Here is a 25887-nt window from a genome sequence, read left to right on the forward strand (position 1 = left end):
AGCATCGTCCGGGTTGGGGGAGGGTTTGGCCGGCAGGGATGTCCTTGTCCCATTGCGCACTAGCGACTCTTATGGCGGGCCGGGTGCAGTGCACGCTGACAAGGTCGCCAGGTGCACGGTGTTTCCTCCGACACGTCGGTGCGGCTTAGTTGGGTTGTGTATCGGAGGACGCACGGCTCTCAACCTTCGCCTCTGCCGAGTCTCATCACTGCAACTCCCGTACGGACAAGACTGTAACTACCAATTGGATACCACGAAGTTAGGGAGAAAAAGGGGTACCTTTTTTAATATATATATATATATATATATATATATATATATATATATATTTTTTTTTAAGAAATTGAACGGAGCCATGCCATGTTAAACAATAAGTGCAGTCAGATTAAGTTCTACCAGTGGTGGGCCGTCAGGGCCTGCAAGGCCTTCTCTGCTGGCCTAAACATCATCAGAATATAATTTTTTTTTAAATATATTTTCCCACAAATATGTATTAAATTATTCCCCAGAGTAAGAATTATACTCTTCATTTCATAGCTTTCCTCTTGGTTGCACTGCTTCCAGCCCCAGGTTGAGATTTGGAGGGCTGGTCTTTATGTTAGATMTTTTATCCAATCATATTCAKCCATCATGTGTTGCCAGGGGTCTAAAATCTGCCCTCAGGCCTTCAGAATCAACAGTGCGGGCGCTTGTAGCTTAAAGTGAATGGAAATGAAAATTTTGTGTCAACCAATCAGCTTTAGAGTTGGCTATTGTACGCCTGCTGGCTGGCTCCAGTGTTACACAGGAGCCAGCTAGCAGGCCTAGTGCGTGCACGTCTTTTGATTGGATTACCAATATTGAGAAGCAGGTCCTATGGGCAGGTCTATGCAGATCCTCAGAACTAGGAAACTGAATTTGATAAACGAATTAATTTGCGTAGGACTAAGCTCTTTTTTCAACCAACAATGGCGGAAGGAGGAGAAGATATCGATTTGGTCGGGGATATAATTATAACGCCATTCTCAAGACGAACTTTTCAAGAAAAGTTAGACGTTGTAAGGAGAGGTCGCCCGACGCCGACGCTACAAAGCCTGTCACAGGCGGGAAAAGGGTTCGTTCGCCACTTTCAAAGTTCCAACTATGAGCGCTATCAATGGCTCACAGGCTCCGAGAAGCACTGCAAACTRTMCTGCTGGGAATGCCTATTATTTGCAAGTGATCGATTTGGTGTTTGGAGCCACACTGGCTTTGCAAACTTGAGTTGTCTAACCAAGGCAGCAACGAGACACCAAAGTACGGCTGGGCAACTTAAAGCAATGGTGCTTTTGAAAACGTTTGGGGACACCAGAGTGGAGCTACAGCTCAACGAACAATCACGCAGGGCAACGGAGCTGCACAATGAAAAGGTGAAGAAAAATAGGGAAATATTGAAAAGACTCATTGATTGTGTCATGTTTTTGGGTAAACAGGAACTTTCTTTTAGGGGACACGATGAAAGTGCTGACTCCACAAACAAAGGGAACTACGTGGAGCTTCTTTCTTTTCTTTCTGAAAGCAACACAGATTTACAATACCACTGTCCACTAACAAAGTGTTCATTGGGACGTCAGGCAAAATACAAAATGACCTAATTTATGCTATTGCTGAAGTGATGGGAGAAGAGATCAAAATGGAGATTAAAAAAGCTCCCTTTGTTGCTGTTATGGTGGACGAGACAACAGATGTGGGAAATGCAGCACAGCTCTCACTCGTCCTGCGTTATGTGACGGACACGGGATCAAGGAGCGATTTATCCGGTTTGAAGATGTGACAAGCGGCAAGCGAGCTGATGACATTGCCGCTCTTATTTTCCGTTTCTTGGAGGAAAATGAATGTAGTCTGGATAAAGTTGTGGCACAGTGTTTTGATGGCGCAGCAGTCATGGCATCTGGACTCAATGGGGTGCAGGCTAAAGTTAAGGAGAGGGCACCGATGGCCTTATTCATTCACTGCTATGCACATCGACTAAATTTAGTACTGACTCAAGGAGCCTCAAAGCTTAAAGAATGCAAGGTCTTCTTTGCCAACCTCAATGGCCTTGCAGCATTTTTCTCACGATCCCCTAAGCGCACGCAACTGCTGGATGACATCTGCAAGCGTCGTCTTCCTAAGGTTCACCAACGAGGTGGCAATATACATCTAGATTGGTCAATGCAGTCTTTGAAAAGAGAGTTGCCCTAAAGGAGCTGTTTAACCACTTACTGGAACATCATGATGACCATGACGGGGATACTGTGCTTATGGCTGATGGATTTAATGCACGTTTGGATGATTTTGAGTTTTGTTTTTTGCTTGAAACATTCAATGGGATTTTTAATTATTCGGATGTGCTTTTTGGAATTCTACAGAAACAAACTTTGGATGTACAATTCTGCCTGACAAGGGTGAACGAGTTTTGTGACACAATTGAGCGAGAGAGGTGCAGGTTCAGTCAAATCTACGATGACACAGCGCGCATCTCAAGTTCACCAGCGCACGCAGAGGCCCAGCACAAGAAACCCTCGCACATACTATCAACAACTCCACAGCAATATTCTGGATAACATTCTTTGCCAGATAAGAAACAGGTTTCAAGACCACGAAAAATTAATGTTTCTCTCCCTCCTGGACCCCCGGCACTTTCAGACCTACCGGAAAAAAATTCCCGCAAACAGCCTTCTCCAGCTTAACAGAGAGTCACGGAACACTGTTCGATCTATCCAAGCTAAAAACAGAACTGACTGTAATGTATGCTATGACTGATTTTGAAGGGAAAAGTCCCTCTGATCTCCTTGATTTCCTTAAGCAGAAAAATCTGAATGAGGACATGGGCAACTTTACACATTGGCATGTGTGACAGTGACTATCCCTGTTTCCACGGCTTCTGTCGAGCGGTCATTCTCGGCCTTAAAGCGAATCAAAACGTATTCCAGAAATGCTACTGGACAGACTCGGCTTTCAGCATTAGCCTCCATGTCGATAGAAAAGGACTTATTGGTGGAACTAAAAACGCACAGATAGACTGTACAACAGAGTCATTGAAGTCTTCTTGAGGAAAGAAAGGAGGAAGGATTTTGTGTTCAAATAATCAGTCTTTGGTGAGTAGGCATACAATGCATGTTATTTTTTATTAAATGTGTATGTATGTTTCGCATTTTATTTCGTTAATATTAAATAGCCTATATATTAACAAAATAAAATGGCAAATAGCCTATGTTGCAAATTATTTGTTTTCTTTTATTTTCAGTGAATAGTTATGTGTCTTTATCATCACGGTGAAACTGCTTTGGGTGCGACAATGCGCTGTTTAGTGAACACACTGTATTTATTTTTTGGGGGACTTAAAGCTCAAAGTTTGTGGACCAGAAATGGATAGAAGAAGAATATTAATATAACTCTGTTGCACTCGACTATGTTCTTGCCTATTAGTTGAACTGTACTGTATTGTACTCTTCCCCTGCAATTCTCTGAAAAAAATGTAAATTTCAAGGTGACGCAACGCCTGGTTATACTGCGTTTCTGTCTAAATGTATAGTGTCTAGAGCCATGGCATCTAAATGATGGTAATAAGAGGTGGATTAATTTGGGTGGGACTGTGTAGGACCTCACTGAAGGCCCAGGCGCCAGGCCCACGGCACGCTACTGAGTTCTACAGTGACATGACTACTCGCATTCCGTTCCTCAACTAAAGAATACTTACATCCCTAATTTGATTAACTACTACAGCACAAGTGAACCAAAACGCAAGCTGTGTTCGAATACCCATGCTAACATACTGCATACTACATACTTAATGAGTATATACTACATACTATTAGTGACCCGTTTCAGGAAACTAGGCGTATGTCATGGGTCACTACTTCACAGGAGAGCCGTTTGAACGTAAACTTTTTATTTTGATCAAAATTGTTTTTTGGGGGCAGAAATGCCTTCTGGAACATGTGAACGTTCATGTGCCTTAATAACAAACTTGTATGGCATCTGTAAATACAAATACATTTGTTAAATTACGAGCCTAGTTGGTTAAGCAACAGAAAAAAACATCAACCTTCCCGCTTGCCATGATTGGCTGAGATGATGAGTGGGCAGGACATGCCAAGAGATGAGTTTGGATTGGTCTGCCATATAGCACGCTTCTGTCTATTTGAGCTGGTCAGTATGTGTAGTGTATTCCTGTCTTTAAAAAATGTATCACGTACTTAAACTTAACAAAAGTTAAGAGCGCAGAATAACTGATGAATTTACGAATGCTCAGTACCGGTTGAATATTGGCCGGTGTCAGTAAACGTTGGCAAAAAAGTGTCATTACATTGTTGCCAGGAGCACAATTACAGTCACTAATGCTCTGGATAACATAAAAACAGCCTAATCAGCTCTGCTAGGGTGAGGAAAATGGTCAGAGTTTGGGTGGGGGCTAAAGTTTAAGATGATTCTAATGGCATTGGTTCACACTGACCGTGTGCAGAGGGACTTGACACAACAACGGCCCAAGCAAGTTGTTCATACAAAAGGGAAACGACACAGGACGTCTTATTTAATGGCAGGTGTTGCAGTCTGCCGTGAAGCATTCATCCATGCATACGGGTAAGAGTCTAGCTACAGTTTCAGATATTACGTTTCTAATTTTGTCAGGAAGTTTGTTTTCATTGCAAGTTAAAGCTTACTGTTAGTTAGCTAGCTGACGTTAGATGGCTGGCTCGCTAGCTAACATTATGTTTATGATCTTTGTGTATTAATGTTATCTCAGAATGCCATTTCTCATTGTTAGTTATAGACTAATGTTAGCTTGCTAACATTGAACCAATTTGGTTAACTTTAGCTAGCTATGACAATCGGTTTGTATTGCTAGTACTCTATGGATTAGGATTATAATTCATTGTTTAGCTAGCATGTCTTAACAAAAGACCACTTCGCCAGATGGTTACATGACCCATCAAGTTAGCTAGCTATGACAATCGGTTTGACTTGCTAGTACTCTATAGATTGGGATTATGGTTTGTTGTTTATCTAGCTAGCTAACGTAAACTCACTCACTTTTGTACATCGTCTTGGTCCGTACAATTGACCTTATTTTAGCGCCCCAAAAACGTAATACTTCCAGATCAACTGTAATGTCAATACCATTGTGAAGCACAATTTCTCCCCTTTCCAACAGAATCAATTACATGACCCCCACGCTGCCCGTTTCTGCATGATTCAAGAAGGCAATGAGCCCCGTCGGGTCTTTTTAAAAATGGCGGGTGGGGAAGCGAAACTAATGTGTGATAGTGAGAAGGAGAGATGTGTGGGAAAATTGCTTTTTTTTCACTCGATCTGTCCAATTTATCACCTTATCGCCTCTAAAATGTAAATAAAACACTATAAAGAGTTTATATAATGTGTCATTACATACCTATTTGAAGGTTTGTGTCGAATTTGAATCGGGTTTTTAGGGCGGTGCTAAAGTGATCTTAGAAGTAACAGCGGCTTTGAGAATGATGATCGCATGCAGCAATGATGCAAAGGTATCCCCCTTACCCTCGTCACTGTCCATTTCTTGTTTTTAAACGATGAGAGAAGTGCTACACCTGGTGGAGAGAGATTGTAAGACAGAAATAGTTGCTTTATGCGTGCTGTACGTTACGGCATGACACGTCACGATGTAACGGAGGGTCAGTTTTATCAACTTTTCTCCAAAACTATAGAGCCATTACCATGTCGATCAACGCTTGAATAGAAACGTTGTTCATACCCCAAGTCAACACAGTCGCTACAGTCCCATTTAGTTTTCTCTAACTTCATCAACAGCTATGCAGAGGATAATGCAATAATATTACCAGGATGCCACCCAGGACACAAACACTTTGGTGGAAAGCTGCTGCCATCCATGTGACAAAAGCAGCAGTGTGGAGCCTCTACAAGGAGTCGAGGACAACACTTGGTATGTAAAGCAAAAACTACATGTTTTGATTATTTTATTGACCTCCAACATGATTGGCACTACTTTTATTGATCTCACATTATTTCTGTATTTTCCAGAGATACGTGTAGTCGGGCTGTGTTATTATTTTAACTTCCATTTTCCAGTTGAGGGCTCCCGAGTGGCGCAGCGGTCTAAGGCACTGCATCTCAGTGCTAATGGCGTCAGTACCGACACCCTGGCAGACACCCAGGCTGTATCACAACCGGCCGTGATTGGGAGTCACATAGGGCGACGCCCAATTGATCCAGCATCGTCCGGGTTTGGCCCGTGTATGCCGTCATTTGTAAATAAGAATTTGTTCTTAATTGACTTGCCTAGTTAAATAAAAAATAAATACAAATGTTTCTGTATGCATGTTATTTCCTGTTTTACAGCATCAATGCTCTGGAGCCTGGTGTTATTTTTCGTCAAGGAGTGTTCTATCTGCAGTGCCTCTAGTCAAATGACACTCTCCTAACCAGTGGCGATTTTAGCATGTAAATCTTGATGGGGCAAAAAAGTGGGATGCATGCCAGCAAAGCCACTACACATAAAAACATAGCTGATATGGCAGACTTGCTTAAACAAATGTGGTTTCTACTGACAAGTGAGATGTACAAACTCTGGCATAAGGGGACCACAAGCGGATAAGAGGCAATCCGTAATTTCGAATTACGACGACGGACGTAGTCAATATAACCATTTTTGAAATGTACAGCGACAGAATTCAGAACATGGGCCGTTCTTAGTGTACTCCCTGTACACATCAGAACCGTAGGATAAATAAATGGGCCATATAAACAGACAATGAAAGCTCTTAGAATATTCAGGTTATAGGCGAAAATAGACCAATTTATTAGGGTGAGGCACATTGAACGCCGTTTGGGTACTTGCGTGTCAAAAAATATACACGTCATATAACACTGTTTGACGCGTTAAATAAGCTTTTAATTTGACACGTCAAATAACACAATTATATTATAGAATGTTGTGTGTGCTGAATTTGCACGTGCAAGCCAAGCATCACAACTACTATCAGTAGCACTGTCAAAGCTGTACAAAAAAAGTTGCCAAACAAGCACACACCGGGCCACGAACAATGTGTTTACAATACCACGTTGGTGAAAATAGACCAAATTATTAGGGTGAGGCACATGGGCTACTAACAGCTTACTACAAAACATATGTAACAGTATAGCTTCCATCCTTCTCCTCGCCCCAACCTGGGCTCGAACCAGGGACCCTCTGCACAAGTCAACAACTGACACCCTCGAAGCATCGTTACATATCGCTCCACAAAGCTGCGGCCCTTGCAGAGCAAGGGGAACAACTACTTCAAGGTCTCAGAGTGAGTGACGTCACCGATTGAAACGCTATTAGTGCCCACCCCGCTAACTAGCTAGCCATTTCACACCGGTTACACTCACCCCCCTTTTGACCTCCTCCTTTTCCGCAGCAACCAGTGATCCTGGTCAACAGCATCAATGTAACAGTTTTGCTTCCATCCCTCTCCTCGCCCCTACCTGGGCTCGAACCAGGGACACTCTGCACACATCGACAACAGCCACCTTGAAGAATTGTTACCTATCGCTCCATAAAAGCCGAAAGGCCCTTGCAGAGCAAGGGGAACAACTACTTTAAGGTCTCAGAGCTAGTGACGTCACCGATTTGAAACGCTATTAGCGCGTACCCCGCTAACTAGCTAGCCATTTCACACCGGTTACACATACACTTAGTATTACATTCTTAGCTACAGTATACATTTCTCCCTTGCATATTACATAATTTATGCAGCAGTGTACAATACATTTTTGGACTGGTGGCGCAGCGGTCATTTGTTGGCAAATTTTGTCATGAAACTTTGTCATAAAAGTCAGGAATTCTTTGGAACACAGCCACTCCATTGAATAGCAGGCTAACGTTAGTGGTTTCTTTGCAACACTTGCAGTTAGCCACTGATTCCTTCCAAACGACTCATTGTTGAATTTGCAATTTCCAATTTGTTGTGTAATCTTTATATACAATGGCTGATGAGCGCCGATACATTTTATATATAATTTCTCTTCATAATTTCTATTCATATGACAAGGATTAAGAAGGATTTGCCAGTAGATTGTCGACTTGATGACAACTGATGACTGCTAGCTAAGACTTTGAAAGTAAGATGTTGACATGATCAGTCCAATCAAAGCTACTGTAGATAGAACGTGATTTAATGTATTTTTATCTGTCGCCAATGACCTTGAGCCTTCTTGGATGGGCATTTCTAATATAACTCTATGGCAGAACCCAAGGGGCAAACATTTTCGAGCCCTAATCTTAGAATTGGGGATGACATACTGTCCCATGAGTGACAGAAAACTGAGCCAATCAGGCGCAACGCTCTGTATTTGATGCTGGCTAGCCGCACCACCACAGAAAGCACTGAGCTAGGCTGAAACACCTGCATTTTGGAGCTGCCTTACTCAAGGAAGCAAAAAAGAGACCATATTTGTATGCGGCTCCATTAACTCAATGACATTTTTGTTTTTTGCATTGTTTGCAAACTGATATGTGACACGTATTAATGCCAAAATAACAAGCAAAACAGGCAAGACCCCTCCCCCCAAAAATTATAATTACTTTTTACGTTAGTGTGATGCTCAAAACCCCCACCTGACATGGATGATGGGTCGCCACTGCTCCTAACACACACGCCATTAGACCATCACGAGCACATTAGAGTCTGCTGCCTATATACATAGACTTGAAATCTCTGGCCACTTTAATAAATGGAACACTAGTCACTTTAACAATGTTTACATATTTTCCACTACAGGAAACGTATGATCTCTGTAATTGCAAACAAAGGTTTCTGTACCAAATATTAAGTTCTGCTTTTCTGATCTATCAAATACTTATGTCATGCAATAAAATGCTAATTAATTACTTAAAAATCATACAATGTGATTTTCTGGATTTTTGTTTTAGATTCCGTCTCTCACAGTTGAAGTGTACCTATGATAAAAATKACAGACCTCTACATGCTTTGTAAGTAGGAAAACCTGCAAAATCGGCAGTGTATCAAATACTTGTTCTCCCCACTGTATATACTGTATTCTATTCTATGTACTGTATCTTAGTCTATGCCACTCTGACATTGCTCGTCCATATATTTATATATTCTTAATTCCATTCCTTTACTTTGATTTGTGTGTATTGGGTACATGTTGTGAAATTGTTAGATATTACTTGTTAGATATTACTGCACTGTCGGAGCTAGAAACACAAGCATTTCGTTACACCCGCAATAACATCCGCTAAACACGTGTACGTGACCAATAAAATTTGATTTGATACGCTGCTGCTACAATTGTTTTTTATCCTGCTGCTCAGCCATTTTACCGCTGATTGTATGCATTTAACTAACTCATATATCACTGATATTGTTCTTGTACATACTGTATATTATATTTGATTGATATTGACACTTTCTGATATTGCTACTATGCAAGTAACCATGTGGCTGTACTGTTTACACCTTCTGTAGAGACCCTTCCACTTGGCAAGATGTGTCTGGGGGTTATAGCATTTATTTCACATGACCCATCAATTTAGACAAGTGTGTCTGGGTAAGCGTCATCTAATATTTATAAAATATGTTTATCTGGACTTTTTAATCCACTCACTGTTTAGCACATGACCTCATGTGAATCTTAAAAAAAATGGGTGGGGCTGGCTTAAGAGAGTGTGAACAATGCTGAATGGGTGTAGACAAAAGAGCTCTCCAGTAGGTACCAAAGATTCAAAGACCATTTTCTCAAAAGTGAGTTTACAAGTTTATCAACTTTCAAAGCAGAATTACTTTCCCATTGTTCCTAAAAAAAAATGCAGTGTATTATATACCATTTTGTAGCTCCAAGTCTCTACTTTTATCCATTGTAAAAAACACATTTTCAAATGTTGCTACAGTACATAAGACTGATTTCAACTGTGGATGACCCTGTCCTTCATCCTCTCTGGGTATACAGTATGTGTTGGTGTTTGTCTAGGGGGGAGGGGGGACTCAGTGAAGAGTCACCAACGCTTTAGACATTCGTCTGGCTTGTCGACTAAAGCGGCAGGTGTCCGGGTGACATTTGACACGCATTTAGTTCTCAAATTTCCATCACATTCTAAATGGGGTTTCAGCATTTTAGGGAGTGGCACGTGCTTACACAGTGTAATCCATTCTATTCCCAATGGCTCCCTAAATAATATGATTATGTGTTACATGTATATTTGAGCTGACTGTTTCCTTTTCGTGTTCTGCAAGGGTTCCACAAAGACAAGGATTAGGCCTTGCACTGCACTCTTCTCAAATAGTATTCAAAGGCAATCAATACATCAGCCACGAGGTGAATTGTCTCGTTTGCATTTTTCGGATACTGAACAGAAAACCAATTACACAAGGATCCTCTCGAAATTAATTCATTTTTTACTTGTCTTCTTGGAAATAGAAATCCTTGAAAGTTAAAAAGGAAGAAAGACAGAGGAAACAAAACGTGTCCGTTGATGTCAAAACATGAGGACACCTCTCTTTGGTTTGGCAGACATTTGCTGGAGAGATGAAAAGCGTCACATGTGGGGGACATTCTATTTGGTAGTCCGACATGATACTTCCTCAAAGAAAGATGTGGAACATACTTATGCCTTGGCCACGCACAGTGCCTCATTTCAATGTAGCTTACAATATCACTATATTTCCATGTCTTATTCAAATGCAGTTGTGCCGGATGTACAGTATAAGGAAGTATGCCTAGTGGCAGTGAAAAGCACTGTATTGGACAATGTTCATGGCTAATTCACTTATGATTTGCAGCTGGTGGCAGGTCCAGAGGGACATAGAAGTGGAAGAAATTGTAAGGCTTGCTTCTTTTCAGAACATCCCTTCTAGTATAGCAGCTCACTGCTCAACATGCTCCCTTTCACACTTTGACCGTTTTTAGGTTAAGGGTTTTTCCTGGTGCTTCTGCTTTTCGAAAATCTTTTCATTTGAAAGACTGGTTTCCGAGTCTTTATAGGTTAGAATTTCAGTGCTTTTGAGTGGAGAGCAGGTGCAAAGTAAAAGCTGAGATATGTGTGTTCTTGTAAGACACTCCTGATAGTTGCTGGCTGTTTCTCGTTGCTTTGGATCTGCATTCAGCAACCATCAAGGTCATGCTTTTCTGAGACGTATCTTCAGATCACAGCTGTGGTTTGCAGCAATGGTTTGCTGTGTCTGTGCCAAATACTATTTTGTGTGTAAAAGCACATATTTATGATGTGTAGAAATTGTTTCATTAACCATAGTAGTATTAAGTGTACTTGTTTCTTTCTTCTTACCCCTCAACTTGAGTAGGCCTGGTTCTAGCTGAACTTTTCTGACTGTAATGATGGTGAGCAGTCTAAGATGGCCCTTAGTTGCACCCATGGCCCAAACAGCAAACTGAGGTCTATTTAATACACTATCTTCCTTCAAGGTGGAATAACTCCTGTGACACAGTCACATTTTGATTGAGGTTGTGGTTGAATAGCTCTGGCCTTTGTTCAGTCCACTGTACCAGCAGTGAATGCCTTTAAGGGTAAACAGTAATGTCAGGAAAGGTTACCTTTTTCTGTGCGTTCCTTCACTTTACAGAGGCTTGCTTATAGGTTATAGGAAATGCTCTGATGTAGTTCTCAGCACTAGCTTGATATGAGATTCAAAGGAATGCGTTCCTCGCACCTGTCATATTTACAGTATTTTATATTTCAATAGTATTGTCATCGTTATCTTTAAATCCAAATTCTGAGTAACAAAGTTACTATAATACTTTTTGGTTAAAATGCTCAAACAGAAACAAATAGGAAATGAGTGTAATTTTCTCTGTGTTTTGCAGTGCCCCCCACAATCATCAACCTGTCGAAGGTCATCGTGGTCAACGAAGGCTCCAACGTCACGCTGATGTGCCAAGCCAGTGGCAAACCAGAACCCTCGTTTACCTGGAAACTCCTCTCTCCCTCAGGTAAGACCCCAGTCTCTCTGTGCATTCAAATGGTCATCAATAAAATACAATTGTGTTCGTTGTCCGTAGTTTATGCCTGCCCATACCATAACCCCACCACTTAACAACGTTCGCATCAGCAAACCGCTCGCCCACACAACGCCATACTGTACTGGGGAGATGGTCTGTCTGCCATCTCCCCAGTACAGTTGAAAGAAGGATTCATCCGTGAAGAGCACACTACTCCAGCGTGCCAGTGGCCATCGTAGGTGAGCATTTGTAAACTGAAGTCGGTTTTTACCCGAACTGCAGTCACATAAAGATCCTGGTGTGGACAAGTAGCACGCAAATGAGCTTTCCTGAGAAGGTTTCTGACAGTTTGTGCATAAATTATTATTATTTGGTTGTGCAAACCCACAGTTTCATCAGCTGTCCGGGTGGCTGGTCTCAGACAATCCCGCAGGTGAAGAAGCCGGATGTGGAGATCCTGGGCTGGTGTGGTTACACGTGGTCTGCTGTTGTGAGGCCGTTTGGACGTATGGCCAAATTCTCTAAAACAATGTTGGAGGCGGCTTTTGGTAGAGAAATTAACATTCAATTCTCTGGTAACAGCTCTGGTGGACATTTCTGCAGTCAGCATGTCAATTGCACACTCCCTCAAAACTTGAGATATCTGTAGTATTGTATTGTGTGACAAAACTGCACATTTTATAGTGGCCAGCACAAGGTGCACCTGTGTAATGATCATGTTGTTTAATCAGCTTCTTGATATGCCACACCTGTCAGGTGGATGGATTATCTTGGCAATCTTTCTCAATAACAGGGATGTAAACAAATCTGTGCACAACATTTGAGAGAAATAAGCTTTATGTGCTATGGAAAATGTCTGGGATCTTTTATCTATCTCTCTTTAGCTCTATCTTTCTCACACTCTTTCTCTCATTCCCCAGCTCTCTCTCTCTCTCGTTCTCTCTCACTCTCTCTTCCCCCCCAATCTGTCACCTTGACTTTAGGTAGCCCCAATGACACTTGGTGAACTGTATCCTTCTCCTTTCTAAGTAGCTCATTATCTGTCTACTACCTTTCCCTCATCACCATTAACCACTAATGATATGTATAGAAATAAATTGCTGTCAATGCATTTGGGATAATTAATTAGCATAATTGGAAAGATGTAAATGTTTTGGAGGCGAGTGACTGAATACATTTCAGTATGAAGCGCCGTTGCAAAGACAAACGTGCCACAGTTGGGGATGTCTGAGTATATGTTCACCGAGTGGATTTGGAGAACTGTGCTCACACATACCGCTATCTCATCAAGAGGAGGGAAAACCACATGTTTGTCTGCCTGTCTCCCTATCTATATTTATATGCTTCACTTAATCAGGCAAGATGATGCTTGCATTTGTAATGAGCTACATTTCACGTGGAGACAATTGTGTGACAGTTTCCTCCCCTCTCTCTCCTTTTGTGTCGCTACAAGGATTGCGGAATTGAAATGTTAATAGGACAAGGATGTGACTGGCCCTGTATTTTAGGAGATAAGTGAGGAATTGCTTTGATGGGTCTCCATTTGCCACACACAGCGAGTGTATTCAGAGGAGCCATAATTGCAGCCCGGGTGGCTAAAAAAGAGCCACTGTCACTTGTTGCCCCAGTACCCCCTGAATACATTGAAGACATATGAACATTTACGCAATTAAAGCCTCCTTCGGTGTCAGCATGTATAGAATGGAGAAAGTGCTGAAACAAGCCTTTTGTCTGTGAGTTTTGTCATTTGGTAGGTAGAGGTTGATGTGCATGCAGCCTGTTAGAGGGGTGAGTATGGAGGTAAATATAGCTCATTTGAACCCTTTACGGTTGTCATCTCAGAGACAGGTTTTATGTATCTGTGGTTGTTGGGTGGAATTTTGAAAACATTTTGGTTATTTGATTTGGCAACCCCGTTCCCATGAGTTCCACCCTGGGTGTAGGTCTTCTCTACTGTATGCAGTAGCTACACTATATATACAGTGGGGCAAAAAAGTATTTAGTCAGCCACCAATTGTGCAAGTTATCCCACTTAAAAAGATGAGAGAGGCCTGTAATTTTCATCATAGGTACACTTCAACACTTCCTAAGATTTGGAAAAAAAATCCAGAAAATCACATTGTAGGATGTTTAATGAATTTATTTGCAAATTATGGTGGAAAATAAGTATTTGGACAATAACAAAAGTTTATCTCAATACTTTGTTATATACCCTTTGTTGGCAATGACAGAGGTCACACTTTTTCTGTAAGTCTTCACAAGGTTTTCACACACTGTTGCTGGTATTTTGGCCCATTCCTCCATGCAGATCTCCTCTAGAGCAGTGATGTTTTGGGGCTGTTGCAGGGCAACACGGACTTTCAACTCCCTCCAAAGATTTTCTATGGGGTTGAGATCTGGAGACTGGCTAGGCCACTCCAGGACCTTGAAATGCTTCTTACGAAGCCACTCCTTCGTTGCCCGGGCGGTGTGTTTGGGATCATTGTCATGCTGAAAGACCCAGCCACGTTTCATCTTCAATGCCCTTGCTGATGGTAGGCTTTGTTACTTTGGTCCCAGCTCTCTGCAGGTCATTCACTAGGTCCCCCCGTGTGGTTCTGGGATTTTTGCTCACCGTTCTTGTGATCATTTTGACCCCACGGGGTGAGATCTTGCATGGAGCCCCAGATCGAGGGAGATTATCAGTGGTCTTGTATGTCTTCCATTTCCTAATAATTTCTCCCACAGTTGATTTCTTCAAACCAAGCTGCTTACCTATTGCAGATTCAGTCTTCCCAGCCTGGTGCAGGTCTACAATTTTGTTTCTGGTGTCCTTTGACAGCTCTTTGGTCTTGGCCATAGTGGAGTTTGGAGTGTGACTGTTTGAGGTTGTGGACAGGTGTCTTTTATACTGATAACAAGTTCAAACAGGTGCCATTAATACAGGTAAYGAGTGGAGGACAGAGGAGCCTCTTAAAGAAGAAGTTACAGGTCTGTGAGAGCCAGAAATCTAGCTTGTTTGTTATTGACCAAATACTTATTTTCCACCATAATTTGCAAATAAATTCATAAAAAATCATACAATGTGATTTTCTGGATTTTTTTCATTTTGTCTGTCATAGTTGAAGTGTACCTATGATGAAAGTTACAGGCCTCTCATCTTTTTAACTGGGAGAACTTGCACAATTGGTGGCTGACTAAATACTTTTTTGCCCCACTGTACAAAAGTATGTGGACACCCCTTCAAATGAGTGGACTCGGCTATATCAACCACACCTATAAAATTGAGCACACAGCCATGCAATCTCCATAGACAAACATTGGCAGTAGAATGGCCTTACTGAAGACCTCAGTGACTTTCAACGTGGCACCGTCATAGGATGCCACCTTTCCAACACGTCAGTTTGTCAAATTTCTGCCCTTCTAGAGCTGCCCTGGTCATCTGTAAGTGCTGTTCTTGTGAAGTGTAAAGGTTTAGGAGCAACAACGGCTCAGCAGCGAAGTGGTAGGCCACACGAGCTCACAGAACAGGACCACCGAGTGCTGAAGCACGTTGTCGTGTAAAAATCGTCTGTCCTCGGTTGCAACACTGGAAGCAACGTCCGCATAAGAACTATTAGTCTGGAGGTTCATGAAATGGCCAAGCACCCGCACACAAGCCTAAGATCACCATCCACAATGCCATGCATCGGCTGTAGTGGTGTAAAGCTTTCCGCCATTGGACTCTGTAACAGTGGAAACGCGTTCTCTGGAGTGATGAATCACGTTTCACCATCTGGCAGTCCGACGGACGAATGTGGGTTTGGTGGATGCCAGGAGAACACTACCTGCCCCAATGCATAGTGCCAACTGTAAAGTTTGGTGGAGGCGGAATAATGGTCTGAGGTTGTTTTTCATGGTTCGGGCTAGGCCCCTTAGTTCCAGTGAAGGGAAATCTTAATTACATTCTAGACGCTTTGTGGCAACAGTTTGGGGAAGGCCCTTTCCTGTTTCAGCATGACAATGTCCATACAGAAATGGTTTGTCGAGATTGGTGTGGAAGAACTTGACTGGCCTGCACAGCCCTGACTCAACCCCATCGGACACCTTTGAGATGAATTGAAACGCCGACTGCGAGCCAGGACTAATCGTCCCACATCAGTGCCCGACCTCACTAAAGCGATTGTGGCTGAATGGAAGCAAGTCCCCGCAGCAATGTTCCAACATCTAGTGGAAAGCTTTCCCAGAAGAGTGGAGGGTGAGCTAATGCTTGTGAACAATACTGTAACTACACTTGATTGTTACCACATTGCATTTGGCCTGCACTTATGGGAGGTGTTATGCTCATGTTATTAAAGAGCATTGAAGATTAACCACAATCAGCAAAAAAATATACAGTATATATTGAGCTAGCTAACTAGTAGATTTACATTAATAATCAACATCAATAATCAGCTGATAGCCTACCCTCTTTTCCCGATGTCAAACATGTCTTTAGGGGCTTTTTTCATTTTGAGCACCTGCCCCTTGAAAGGTCTGTGCACAGCCCTGGTTGGCACTAAGGTGAACTTTGCCCCTGTAGTTTGAGGCAGATAAGGAAAAACACAAAGTAAACATGAAAATATTGCCAATGGCACTATACTTTGAAGTCACACTCTGTGAAGCTCACGTATATACCCCAAGGAAGTGTATGTCTGCACATGCTTTTGTAGCCTAGTCCCATATTATATGTACTGTAGCCAACTCTTCCATGGTTGTCAAGCCTTACGTATGTTAAATATAGAAGAGATGGCAACAGCACACACATGGGTCTGAGTTAATTATTATGCACTTATGAACCTGTCTTTTCATTTCAAGATACAATATTTTAATTATTTAGAAGATACTCTCATTGGGATCCAATGAAAAGAAAGTGTGCAGTGGCTCAATGACAAACGACCAAACAGACGGAAATTACTGCTGATATGTTAAGTAGGTTAATGAAGGACAGAAATACCCGCCCGCACTAAACAATACCAGACAAAAACAGATTGTGCTTATTACAAGATAATTAAACCAAATCACGTGATGCCAATTTACGCAAATCAATTTCCATTCCAAATTGATATTTGCCGCATTGAAAGTTTACGGGGGTGATCATGACGTGTGCATTTATTTTTCAAATGGTTAAATAATTAGGGCGATTGAATAGGTCCACAGCTGGATGTTCAAAACCTGTCTCCTATTTACACGTGGGGAGTTTGGCATTCCAGCTGGGAATAGAAGAAGATAACATTCTCGCTAATTAGGAAAAGCTGCTTATTCAGTTATTCTCTTGAACAGTCCAATCACTAGCCTATGAAAGCAACAGAGGGAGTATTATGTTTATAACAAGAACATACTGTATTCTGCATTAAAATCCCATTCAATATGAGCTGGAGCAGCTCTCAAACAAGTGCGTCTATTGCTGGAGAATGTCATTAATGGAGTGTGCCGATGGTTGGACTCCTCAGCTGAGCTAACTTTGTAATTGAATGTTAGAGAGAGCTCCTTGGAGTCTTCTGCTAGATTACGCCCTCATTTGCCAAGCTCAGGACTTTTATAGATTCAATTCGTCAAAATTGCCTATAAGAGGGGAATCAGTTTTAAATGTTTTTGTGTGCGTACGTGTGTGTGTGTGCTGATTCATGTCAAATATTTTCAAGCAATTGCATAATGGGGATAATAACCATGTAGCTTTTATTTACCACAGAAAGGGAGATGTATAATAATTATGACTTAAAACACTATATATAATGTATACAGTATGTGTTTAAGTACTATCTATCCAGATTTAATGTACAGTGCATTCGGAAAGTATTCAGACCTCTTCAATTTTTCCACATTTTGTTACGTTACTGCCTTATTCTAAAATGTATTAAATTGTCTTTTCCCCTCATCAATCTACACACGTTACCCCACAATGACGAAGCAAAAGTAGGTTTGTAGAAATTATTGCACATTTTATAAAAATAAAAAAAAACTATCACATTTACATATGTATTCAGACCCTTTACTCAGTACTTTCTTGAAGCACCTTTGGCAGCGATTACAGCCTCGATTCTTCTTGGGTATGACTAGGGCTGTGGTGGTCACGAAATTTTGTCAACTGGTGATTGTCAGGCAAATAACTGTCGGTCTCGCGGTAGTTGACCGTTAATTAACAAACACATTTAGCATCTCCTGGCTTCCACATTAATTATGTATAATAAATCCATGTAATATAGCCTACACCTTCACAATAAATCCATTTATTTTAGACAGGTCTGAAGAAGCTGGATATGAAGAAAATGTAGTCTATTTAAGAAGAAAATAATAGCATACTCTGAGTTGTCCTGATGTGGCTGTGCCAAATGGCTGTGGGCTATACTAGTTCATTTAGCAGACAAGATTTGCTTATAATTCCATGGCATTATTTTATTATTTTGTTGTATGAAAAATACAATTGCTCAAAGCTGAATAAAATATTATTATTTTCTCCAAACAATTTTGAGGGAGTGCGCACGTGTTGAGCGGTTAACAAAGAAATAAGAATTCCTATATGCTTAATTTAGAGTTATTAGTGTAACTTCGGTTGTTCTATAAACGTTGGGCTATATGTTTTGATTTTTAATACATTGTAAGGCTGCATGACGAGACTAATGATGATATGAAAAAAGTCGCTTGAAAGGCATGAGCTCTGCTTTGTTTTTTTACGCAGGCTGTACGCACTCCAATAGTCTCTCATTTACAATTTGACAAACACTTGATAATGCCTCCAATTTCACGGCCGCATCCCCTTTGTGGCCGTAATGCACCCTTTAAAAAATCCATGCCTTTCGCGGCCTAGAGTGCTGCGTTGTGCCCTTCTCCCTGAGTGTGCTGCTCAATCTGAAGCGTCTCTCACTCACACGGCTCTCCGTCACATGATCGGGTCTTTCTCACAGGCTACAAGTTAAGACCGACATCGCATCCTTATCCAATTCCAAGGTGCATATTGATGATATTGACGCTATTGGATGAACTGTCCACATTTACTTTTCATCAGCCAACAATATGAGTAGGCCTAACGAACAGCAAAAGCACTAGAGGCTAAAGGTCAATCAGATTTGTGAACATGGTCCCTAGCTGTGTGTTGCCGCTTTCCATGTCTGTTGTCTGTAACTTGTGAGGTGTGGAAACACTTTGTTGCTTTTATGAATTTTGTCTTGCTGCTTTTTGTTCTATGTTGCTCTGTCTGTATGCTACGTCTTGCTTGTCCTATGTTGCTCTGTCTGTATGCTATGTCTTGCTTGTCCTATGTTGCTATGTCTTGCTTGTTCTATGTTGCTATTGTCTATATTGTAATTGTTTTTAATAACCTGCCCAGGGACTGCGGTTGAAAATTAGCCGGCTGGCTAAAACCGGCACTTTTACTGAAACGTTGATTAATGTGCACTGTCCATGTAAAAATAAAAATAAACTCAAACTCAAACTAGCCTATGTCAATCTACTATCCGCCATAGTAAAAAAGTCAACCTATTCTGTTCTAGAAACAAATATTCCAAACAGTCTGTGACAGTTGTGGCATGCGATAGATCCCAAATTAATACAACCACTAGCATAAAAATTAAAAAAAATGTTGCAATGTGGCTGACGCAACAGATCAGAACGTTTAGCTTAAAGTGTTGATAAACTTTTAGGCTATTTCTTCACATTATAAGTGCAGCTATGCACGCATGGTAATAGGCTATAAGCACAAATGTTCCATAAGTGGAAAACACCATTATCAAAAGTGAGCGCAAATGCAATCATGCATGTAATGCTTTTATTATAAAGGTGCATTTTTATGGTGATAAGGATCTTCCCCAAACTTGAAACTCACCCGCTGCTTATTATATGCCAGTTAGGCATATAGCTATTTTCAGGTCTCTCCAGAGATGTTCAAGTCCAGGCACTGGCTGGGTCACTCAAGGACATTCAGAGACTTGTCCCGAAGCCACTCCTGCATTGTCTTGGCTGTGTACTTAGGGTCGTTGTTCTGTTGGAAGGTGAACCTTAGCCCCAGTCTGAGGTCCTGAGCGCTCTGGAGCAGGTTTTCATCAAGGATCTCTCTGTACTTTGCTCCGTTCATCTTTCCCTCGATCCTTACTAGTCTCCCAGTCTCTGCCGCTGAAAAACATCCCCACAGCATGATGCTGCCACCACCATGCTTCACCATAGGGATGGTGTCAGGTTTCCTCCAGATGTGACTCTTGGCATTCAGGCCAAAGAGTTCAGTCTTGGTTTCATCAGACCAGAGAATCTTGTTTCTCAAGGTCTTAGAGCCTTTAGGTGCCTTTTGGCAAACTCCAAGCGGTTTATGTGCCTTTTATTGAGGAGTGGCTTCTGTCTGGCCACTCTACCATAAAGGCCTGATTGGTCTACGGAGCAATTCCTTGGTTTTTGCTCTGACATGCACTATCAACTGTGGGACCTTACATCGACAGGTATGTGTCTTTACGAATCACGTCCAGTCAATTGAATTTACCACAGGTAAACTCCAATCAAGTTGTAGAAACATCTCAAGGATGGTCAATGGAAACAGGATGCACCTGAGCTCAATTTCGAGTCTGATGAAACCAAGATTGAACTATTTGGCCTGAATGCCAGGCGTCACGTCTGGAGGAAACCTGGCACCATCCCTACGGTGAAGCATGGTGTTGGCAGCATCATGCTGTAGCGAAGATTCACTTTCCAACAGGACAACGACCCTAAGCACACAGCAAAGACAACGCAGGAGTGGCTTCGGGACAAGTCTCTGAATATCCTTGAGTGGCCCAGCCAGAACCCGATCAAATATCTCTGAACGCACCCCATCCACCCCAACAGAGCTTGAGAGGATCTGCAGAGAAGAATGGGAGAAACTGGGAGAAATACAGGTGTGCCAAGCGTGTAGCGTCATACCCAAGAAAACTCAAGGCTGTAAATGCTGACAAAGGTGCTTCAACAAAGTTCAACAGAGTAAAGGGTCTGAATAATTATATAAATGTGATATTTTAGTTTATTTGTAATTTTTAATTTGCAACAATTTCCAAAAAAACTACCGTTTTTGCTTTGCCATTATGGGGAATAGCATGTAGATTGATGAAGGAAAGAAACTATTTAAATAATTTTACAATAAAGCTGTAACGTAACAAAATGTGGACAAATTCAAGGGGTCTGCATACTTTATGAATGCACTGTATGTTAAATGTGTGTACAATGTACACAAAAAAGAAAGAGCTGTAAAAACAAAGTAATTTTTGTCCTCCGAATATGCAGTTAAAGCAATAACCAAATGTCATCCCTGCCACTGTTTTGATAAAAAGCTGGGAGAAATGTAACCACCTCCAAATTCATAGACAGAGCTATGGATGAAAGAAATGACCATCCATGACATCAAAATTACAGTATTAACCATGCTTTGACGATATAAAGTGTTTGTTTACATTAATATTGTTTACAAACATTGGATTAAAATAAGCTTTTATTTTGGGCACTGATGGGGTACGACAGTTCAACTAAGCTTATGAAGCAAGTTATATTCTTCATGTATCATTGGATATATATCATTAATTTAGAAGTCCAAAAATTGATGTACTAGTCACAGATTGCCCCTTTACTAAAACATAAAAAGAGTAATTAAAGTATATCAGGATGAACTGGCCATTAATATATGCCATTTAGCAGATGTTTTTATCCAAAACGACTTACTGTCATGCATGCATACATTTTCCATACGGGTGGTCCTGGGAATCAGGGCTTTGCTTTGCAAGCGTCATGCTCTAGGACTTCACATGGGTTAGTTAAGAATGGTGTTCCACCTTATTAATTAGTGGTAGGGTTGCACATTTTTGGTAACTTTCCCAAAATTCCCCCATTCATCTGATCACTCTTCATAACATTCTGAAGTATATGCAAATTGCCATCATACAAACTGAGGCAGCAGACTGAAAATTAATATTTGTGTCATTCTCAAAACTTTTGGCCACGACTGTACAACCTACTACTACATACTGTGTACTATATATTGTATTACGCTTTAGTTGGAGTTTGTTGGCTTGCTAATTGAAACAGATTGTAACTGTCATGAATCCCTCCTGAACTTTCATTACGCACACCTGGCCCCTAATTCCCACTGATCTTATTTGTATATATGGGCTGTCGATTATTCCATTGGGAATGATTATTCCATTGGGCTGTCGATTTATTGTTACAATGTCCGTTAGTGCGTGTGAGTACCTGTGCTGTGTGTTTTGGCCTTTCGTGCCCTTGTGGATTGGGCAGATGATTATGGGTCTTGTCCTGTGTGTTAATCATTGTGCGCTTGTGTTATTTATTTGTGTTTTTGTTACGTGTTTGTTTGGTCTTCATCCCTGTGCCTTTACACGGCACGCCGTAATTTTGGGTATAGTAAAAAAAACTATTACGCATTCCTGTGTCTGTCTCCCGATCCTTTATGCCAGTGTGACAGTAACAGAATCTGTCATGGTACAGAGAATGAATACTATTAGAACCACATTTTGCTTTAGTATGATAGAGAGTTTGACCCAATACAAACGTGCTAATAGACGTTTGCAATACAAACGTCCTAATAGAGACCAATCTCCAGATGAAACAAGCCATAAAATGTCGTGTCCCTTGGACATCACAAGGACGCCACCTTTATTTAACCAGGTAGGCTAGTTGAGAACAAGTTCTCATTTGCAACTGCGACCTGGCCAAGATAAAGCATAGCAGTGTGAACAGACAACACAGAGTTACACATGGAGTAAACAATAAACAAGTCAATAACATGGTAGAAAAAAAAGAGAATCTATATACAATGTGTGCAAAAGGCATGAGGTAGGCAATAAATCGAATCATTAATTTAGCAGATTAACACTGGAGTGATAAATCATCAGATGATCATGTGCAAGAAGAGATACTGGTGTGCAAAAGAGCAGAAAAGTAAATAAAAAGCAGTTGGGGGTGAGGTAGGTAAATTGGGTGGGTAGTTTACAGATGGACTATGTACAGCTGCAGCGATCGGTTAGCTGCTCGGAATAGCAGATTTTTAAAGTTGTTGAGGGAGATAAAAGTCTCCAACTTCAGAGATTTTTGCAATTCGTTCCAGTCGCAGGCAGCAGAGAACTGGAAGGAAAGGCGTCCAAATGGGTTTTGGCTTTAGGGATGATCAGTGAGATACACCTGCTGGAGCGCGTGCTGCGGGTGGGTGTAGCCATCGTGACCAGTGAACTGAGATAAGGCGGCACTTTACCTAGCATAGCCTTGTAGATGACTGGAGCCAGTGGGTCTGACGACGAACATGTAGCGAGGGCCAGCCGACTAGGGCATACAGGTCGCAGTGGGTGGGTCGTATAAGGTGCTTTAGTAACAAACGAATGGCACTGTGATAAACTGCATCCAGTTTGCTGAGTAGAGTATTGGAAGCTATTTTGTAGATGACATCGCCGAAGTCGAGGATCGGTAGGATAGTCAGTTTTACTAGGGTAAGTTTGGCGCGGTGAGTGAAGGAGGCTTTGTTGCGGAATAGAAAGCCGATTCTTGATTTGATTTGGATTGGAGATGTTTGATATGAGTCTGAAGGAGAGTTTGCAGTCTAGCCAGACACCTAGGTACTTATAGATGTCCACATTCTAGGTCGGAACCGTCGAGGTGGTGATGCTAGTCGGGCGTGCGGGTGCAGGCAGCGAACGGTTGAAAAGCATGCTTTGGTTTACTAGCGTTTAAGAGCAGTTGGAGGCCATGAAGGAGTGTTGTATGGCATTGAAGCTCGTTTGGAGGTTAGATAGCACAGTGTCCAAGGAAGGGCCGGAAGTATATAGAATGGTGTCGTCTGCGTAGAGGTGAATCAGGGAATGCGCAGCAAGGAGCAACATCATTGATGTATACAGAGAAAAGAGTCGCCCGAGAATTGAACCCTGTGGTACCCCATAGAGACTGCCAGAGGACCGGAACACTGCCCTCCGATTTTGACACACTGAACTCTGTCTGCAAAGTACGTTGGTGAACCAGCAAGGCAGTCATTAGAAAACCGAGGCTACTGAGTCTGCGATAAGAAATGGTGATTGACAGAGTCGAAAGCCTGGCCAGGTCGATGAAACGGCTTGCACAGTAATGTCTTTTATCGATGCGGTTATGATACGTTTAGTACCTTGAGCGTGGCTGAGGTGCACCCGTGACCGGCTCGGAAACCGGATTGCACAGCAGGAGAGGTACGGTGGGATTCGAGATGGTCAGTGATCTGTTTGTTGACTTGGCTTTCGAAGACCTTAGATAGGCAGGGCAGATGGATATAGGTCTGTAACAGTTTGGGTCCAGGGTGTCTCCCCTTTGAAGAGGGATGACCGCGGCAGCTTTCCAATCCTGGGGATTCAGATGATACGAAGGAGAGGTTGAACAGGCTGGTAATGGGGGTGCGCACAATGGCGGGACAGTTTCAGAATAGGGGTCCAGATTTGTCAAGCCCAGCTGATTTGTATGGTCCAGGTTTCAGCTCTTTCAGAACACTGCGCTATTGGATTTGGGTAAAGGAGAAGCTGGGGAGGCTTGGGCGAGTAGCAGCGGGGGGGGGCGGGCTGTTGGCAAGGTTGGAGTCGCCAGGAGGAAGCATGGCCAGCCATTGAGAATGTTTGTTGAAGTTTTCGATATCACGGCTTAGTCAGGTGGGACCGTTTACTAGCGCTCAGTGCAGTGGGCAGCTGGAGGAGTGCTCTTGGTTTTCATGGACTTTAACAGTATCCGAACATTTTTGAGTTTAGAGATGGACAGTGAGCAATGTTCTGCTTGAAGAAAGTTGGCTTTGCTTTCTGACTGACTGGTGTATTGGTTCCTGACTTGCCTGACGTTGCATATCGCTGAGGGCTTCTTTCGATGCTATTGCAGTTGCCACAGGATGGTTTTGTGCTGGTCGAGGGCAGTCAGGTCTGGAGTGAACAAGGGCATATATCTGTTCTTGTTCTTGCATTCTTTTGAACGGAGCATGCTTGTCTAATAATGGTGAGGCAAGTAATTTAAAGAATGACCACGCGCATCCTCAACTGACGGGATGAGCAATATGTCCAGGGAGCGGGCCAGGGTCATATAGAAAGGCCGTGCTCGCAGAAGTGTTTAGGGAGCGTTTAGACAGTGAAGGGGTTGTCGTTTGACACCGGCGGACCGTGGGCGGATACAGGCAATGAGGCAGTGATAGCGAGCATCTTGATTGAACAGCAGAGGTGTATATTGGAGGGCAAGGTTGGTCAGGGATAATGTCTTAGGCTTGCCACAGTTTAGGATTTAGGGTTGTACGTGGCTGGGTTCCTTGATGATTTGTGTTGAGATTGAGGGCATCAAACTTGGATTGTAGGACTGCCGGGTGTTAAGCATCCAGTGTAGGTACCTAAAGAAAAAACTCTGAAGCTAGATGGGGAGGATCAATTCAGCAGTGGTGTCCAGGCAAGTGGGAGCTGAGGGGTGCTGGTAGAGGCGGCAAACAGTGAGAAGACTTATTTCGGGAGAGATTAATTTTTAATAATTAGAAGTTCGAACTGTTGGGATGAGACCTGGAATAAGTACTGAAGAACTTTGCAGGTCTTCCACGCACGCTAGATTGCAACTCACTCACTCTTGGCAGCTCTACTATACTGAGGAAAGTGTTATATTGGGTATGGAAATCCACAGAATTTTTGGTGGCTTACAAGCAACGATCGGACACGGCAAGGACAGCAGGGTTGGCACAAGTGTGCTAAAGCGGTGAGTCACGCGACTACTCACGGAGCAGGCTTCTTGATGTTGACATGCATGAGGGCCAGCTTTTTCGATTCACAGATCAACAAATCGGGTGACTGGGGACATGCAGGGCTGGGTTTACCTCCACAGACCGAGGAACAGAGGAACAGTGTAGCGGCATCCACGAGGACTGAGGCCTTAAAGCTATCAAAACTGGTGCTAGCAAGAGCTGGGGACAAGAATAAAAGGAGCAGATTTATGGCG

The 25887-nt window shown here is 42.2% G+C and overlaps 1 protein-coding gene across 6 annotated transcripts in view; it reads left to right on the forward strand.

The window, feature by feature from the left end:
* Window positions 1-25887, forward strand: part of LOC111950801 (opioid-binding protein/cell adhesion molecule) — a 454724-nt gene that overhangs the window by 401091 nt on the left and 27746 nt on the right. For all 6 annotated transcript variants that reach the window (XM_023968699.2, XM_023968696.2, XM_023968697.2 and 3 more), the window contains one exon: window positions 11821-11946. In XM_023968699.2, coding sequence (XP_023824467.1) covers window positions 11821-11946 — 126 coding nt within the window. The remainder of the gene's footprint in view (window positions 1-11820; window positions 11947-25887) is intronic.

This window comes from Salvelinus sp. IW2-2015, linkage group LG23 (assembly GCF_002910315.2).
Source record: "Salvelinus sp. IW2-2015 linkage group LG23, ASM291031v2, whole genome shotgun sequence".
In the NCBI taxonomy this organism is placed as follows: Eukaryota; Metazoa; Chordata; class Actinopteri; order Salmoniformes; family Salmonidae; genus Salvelinus; species Salvelinus sp. IW2-2015.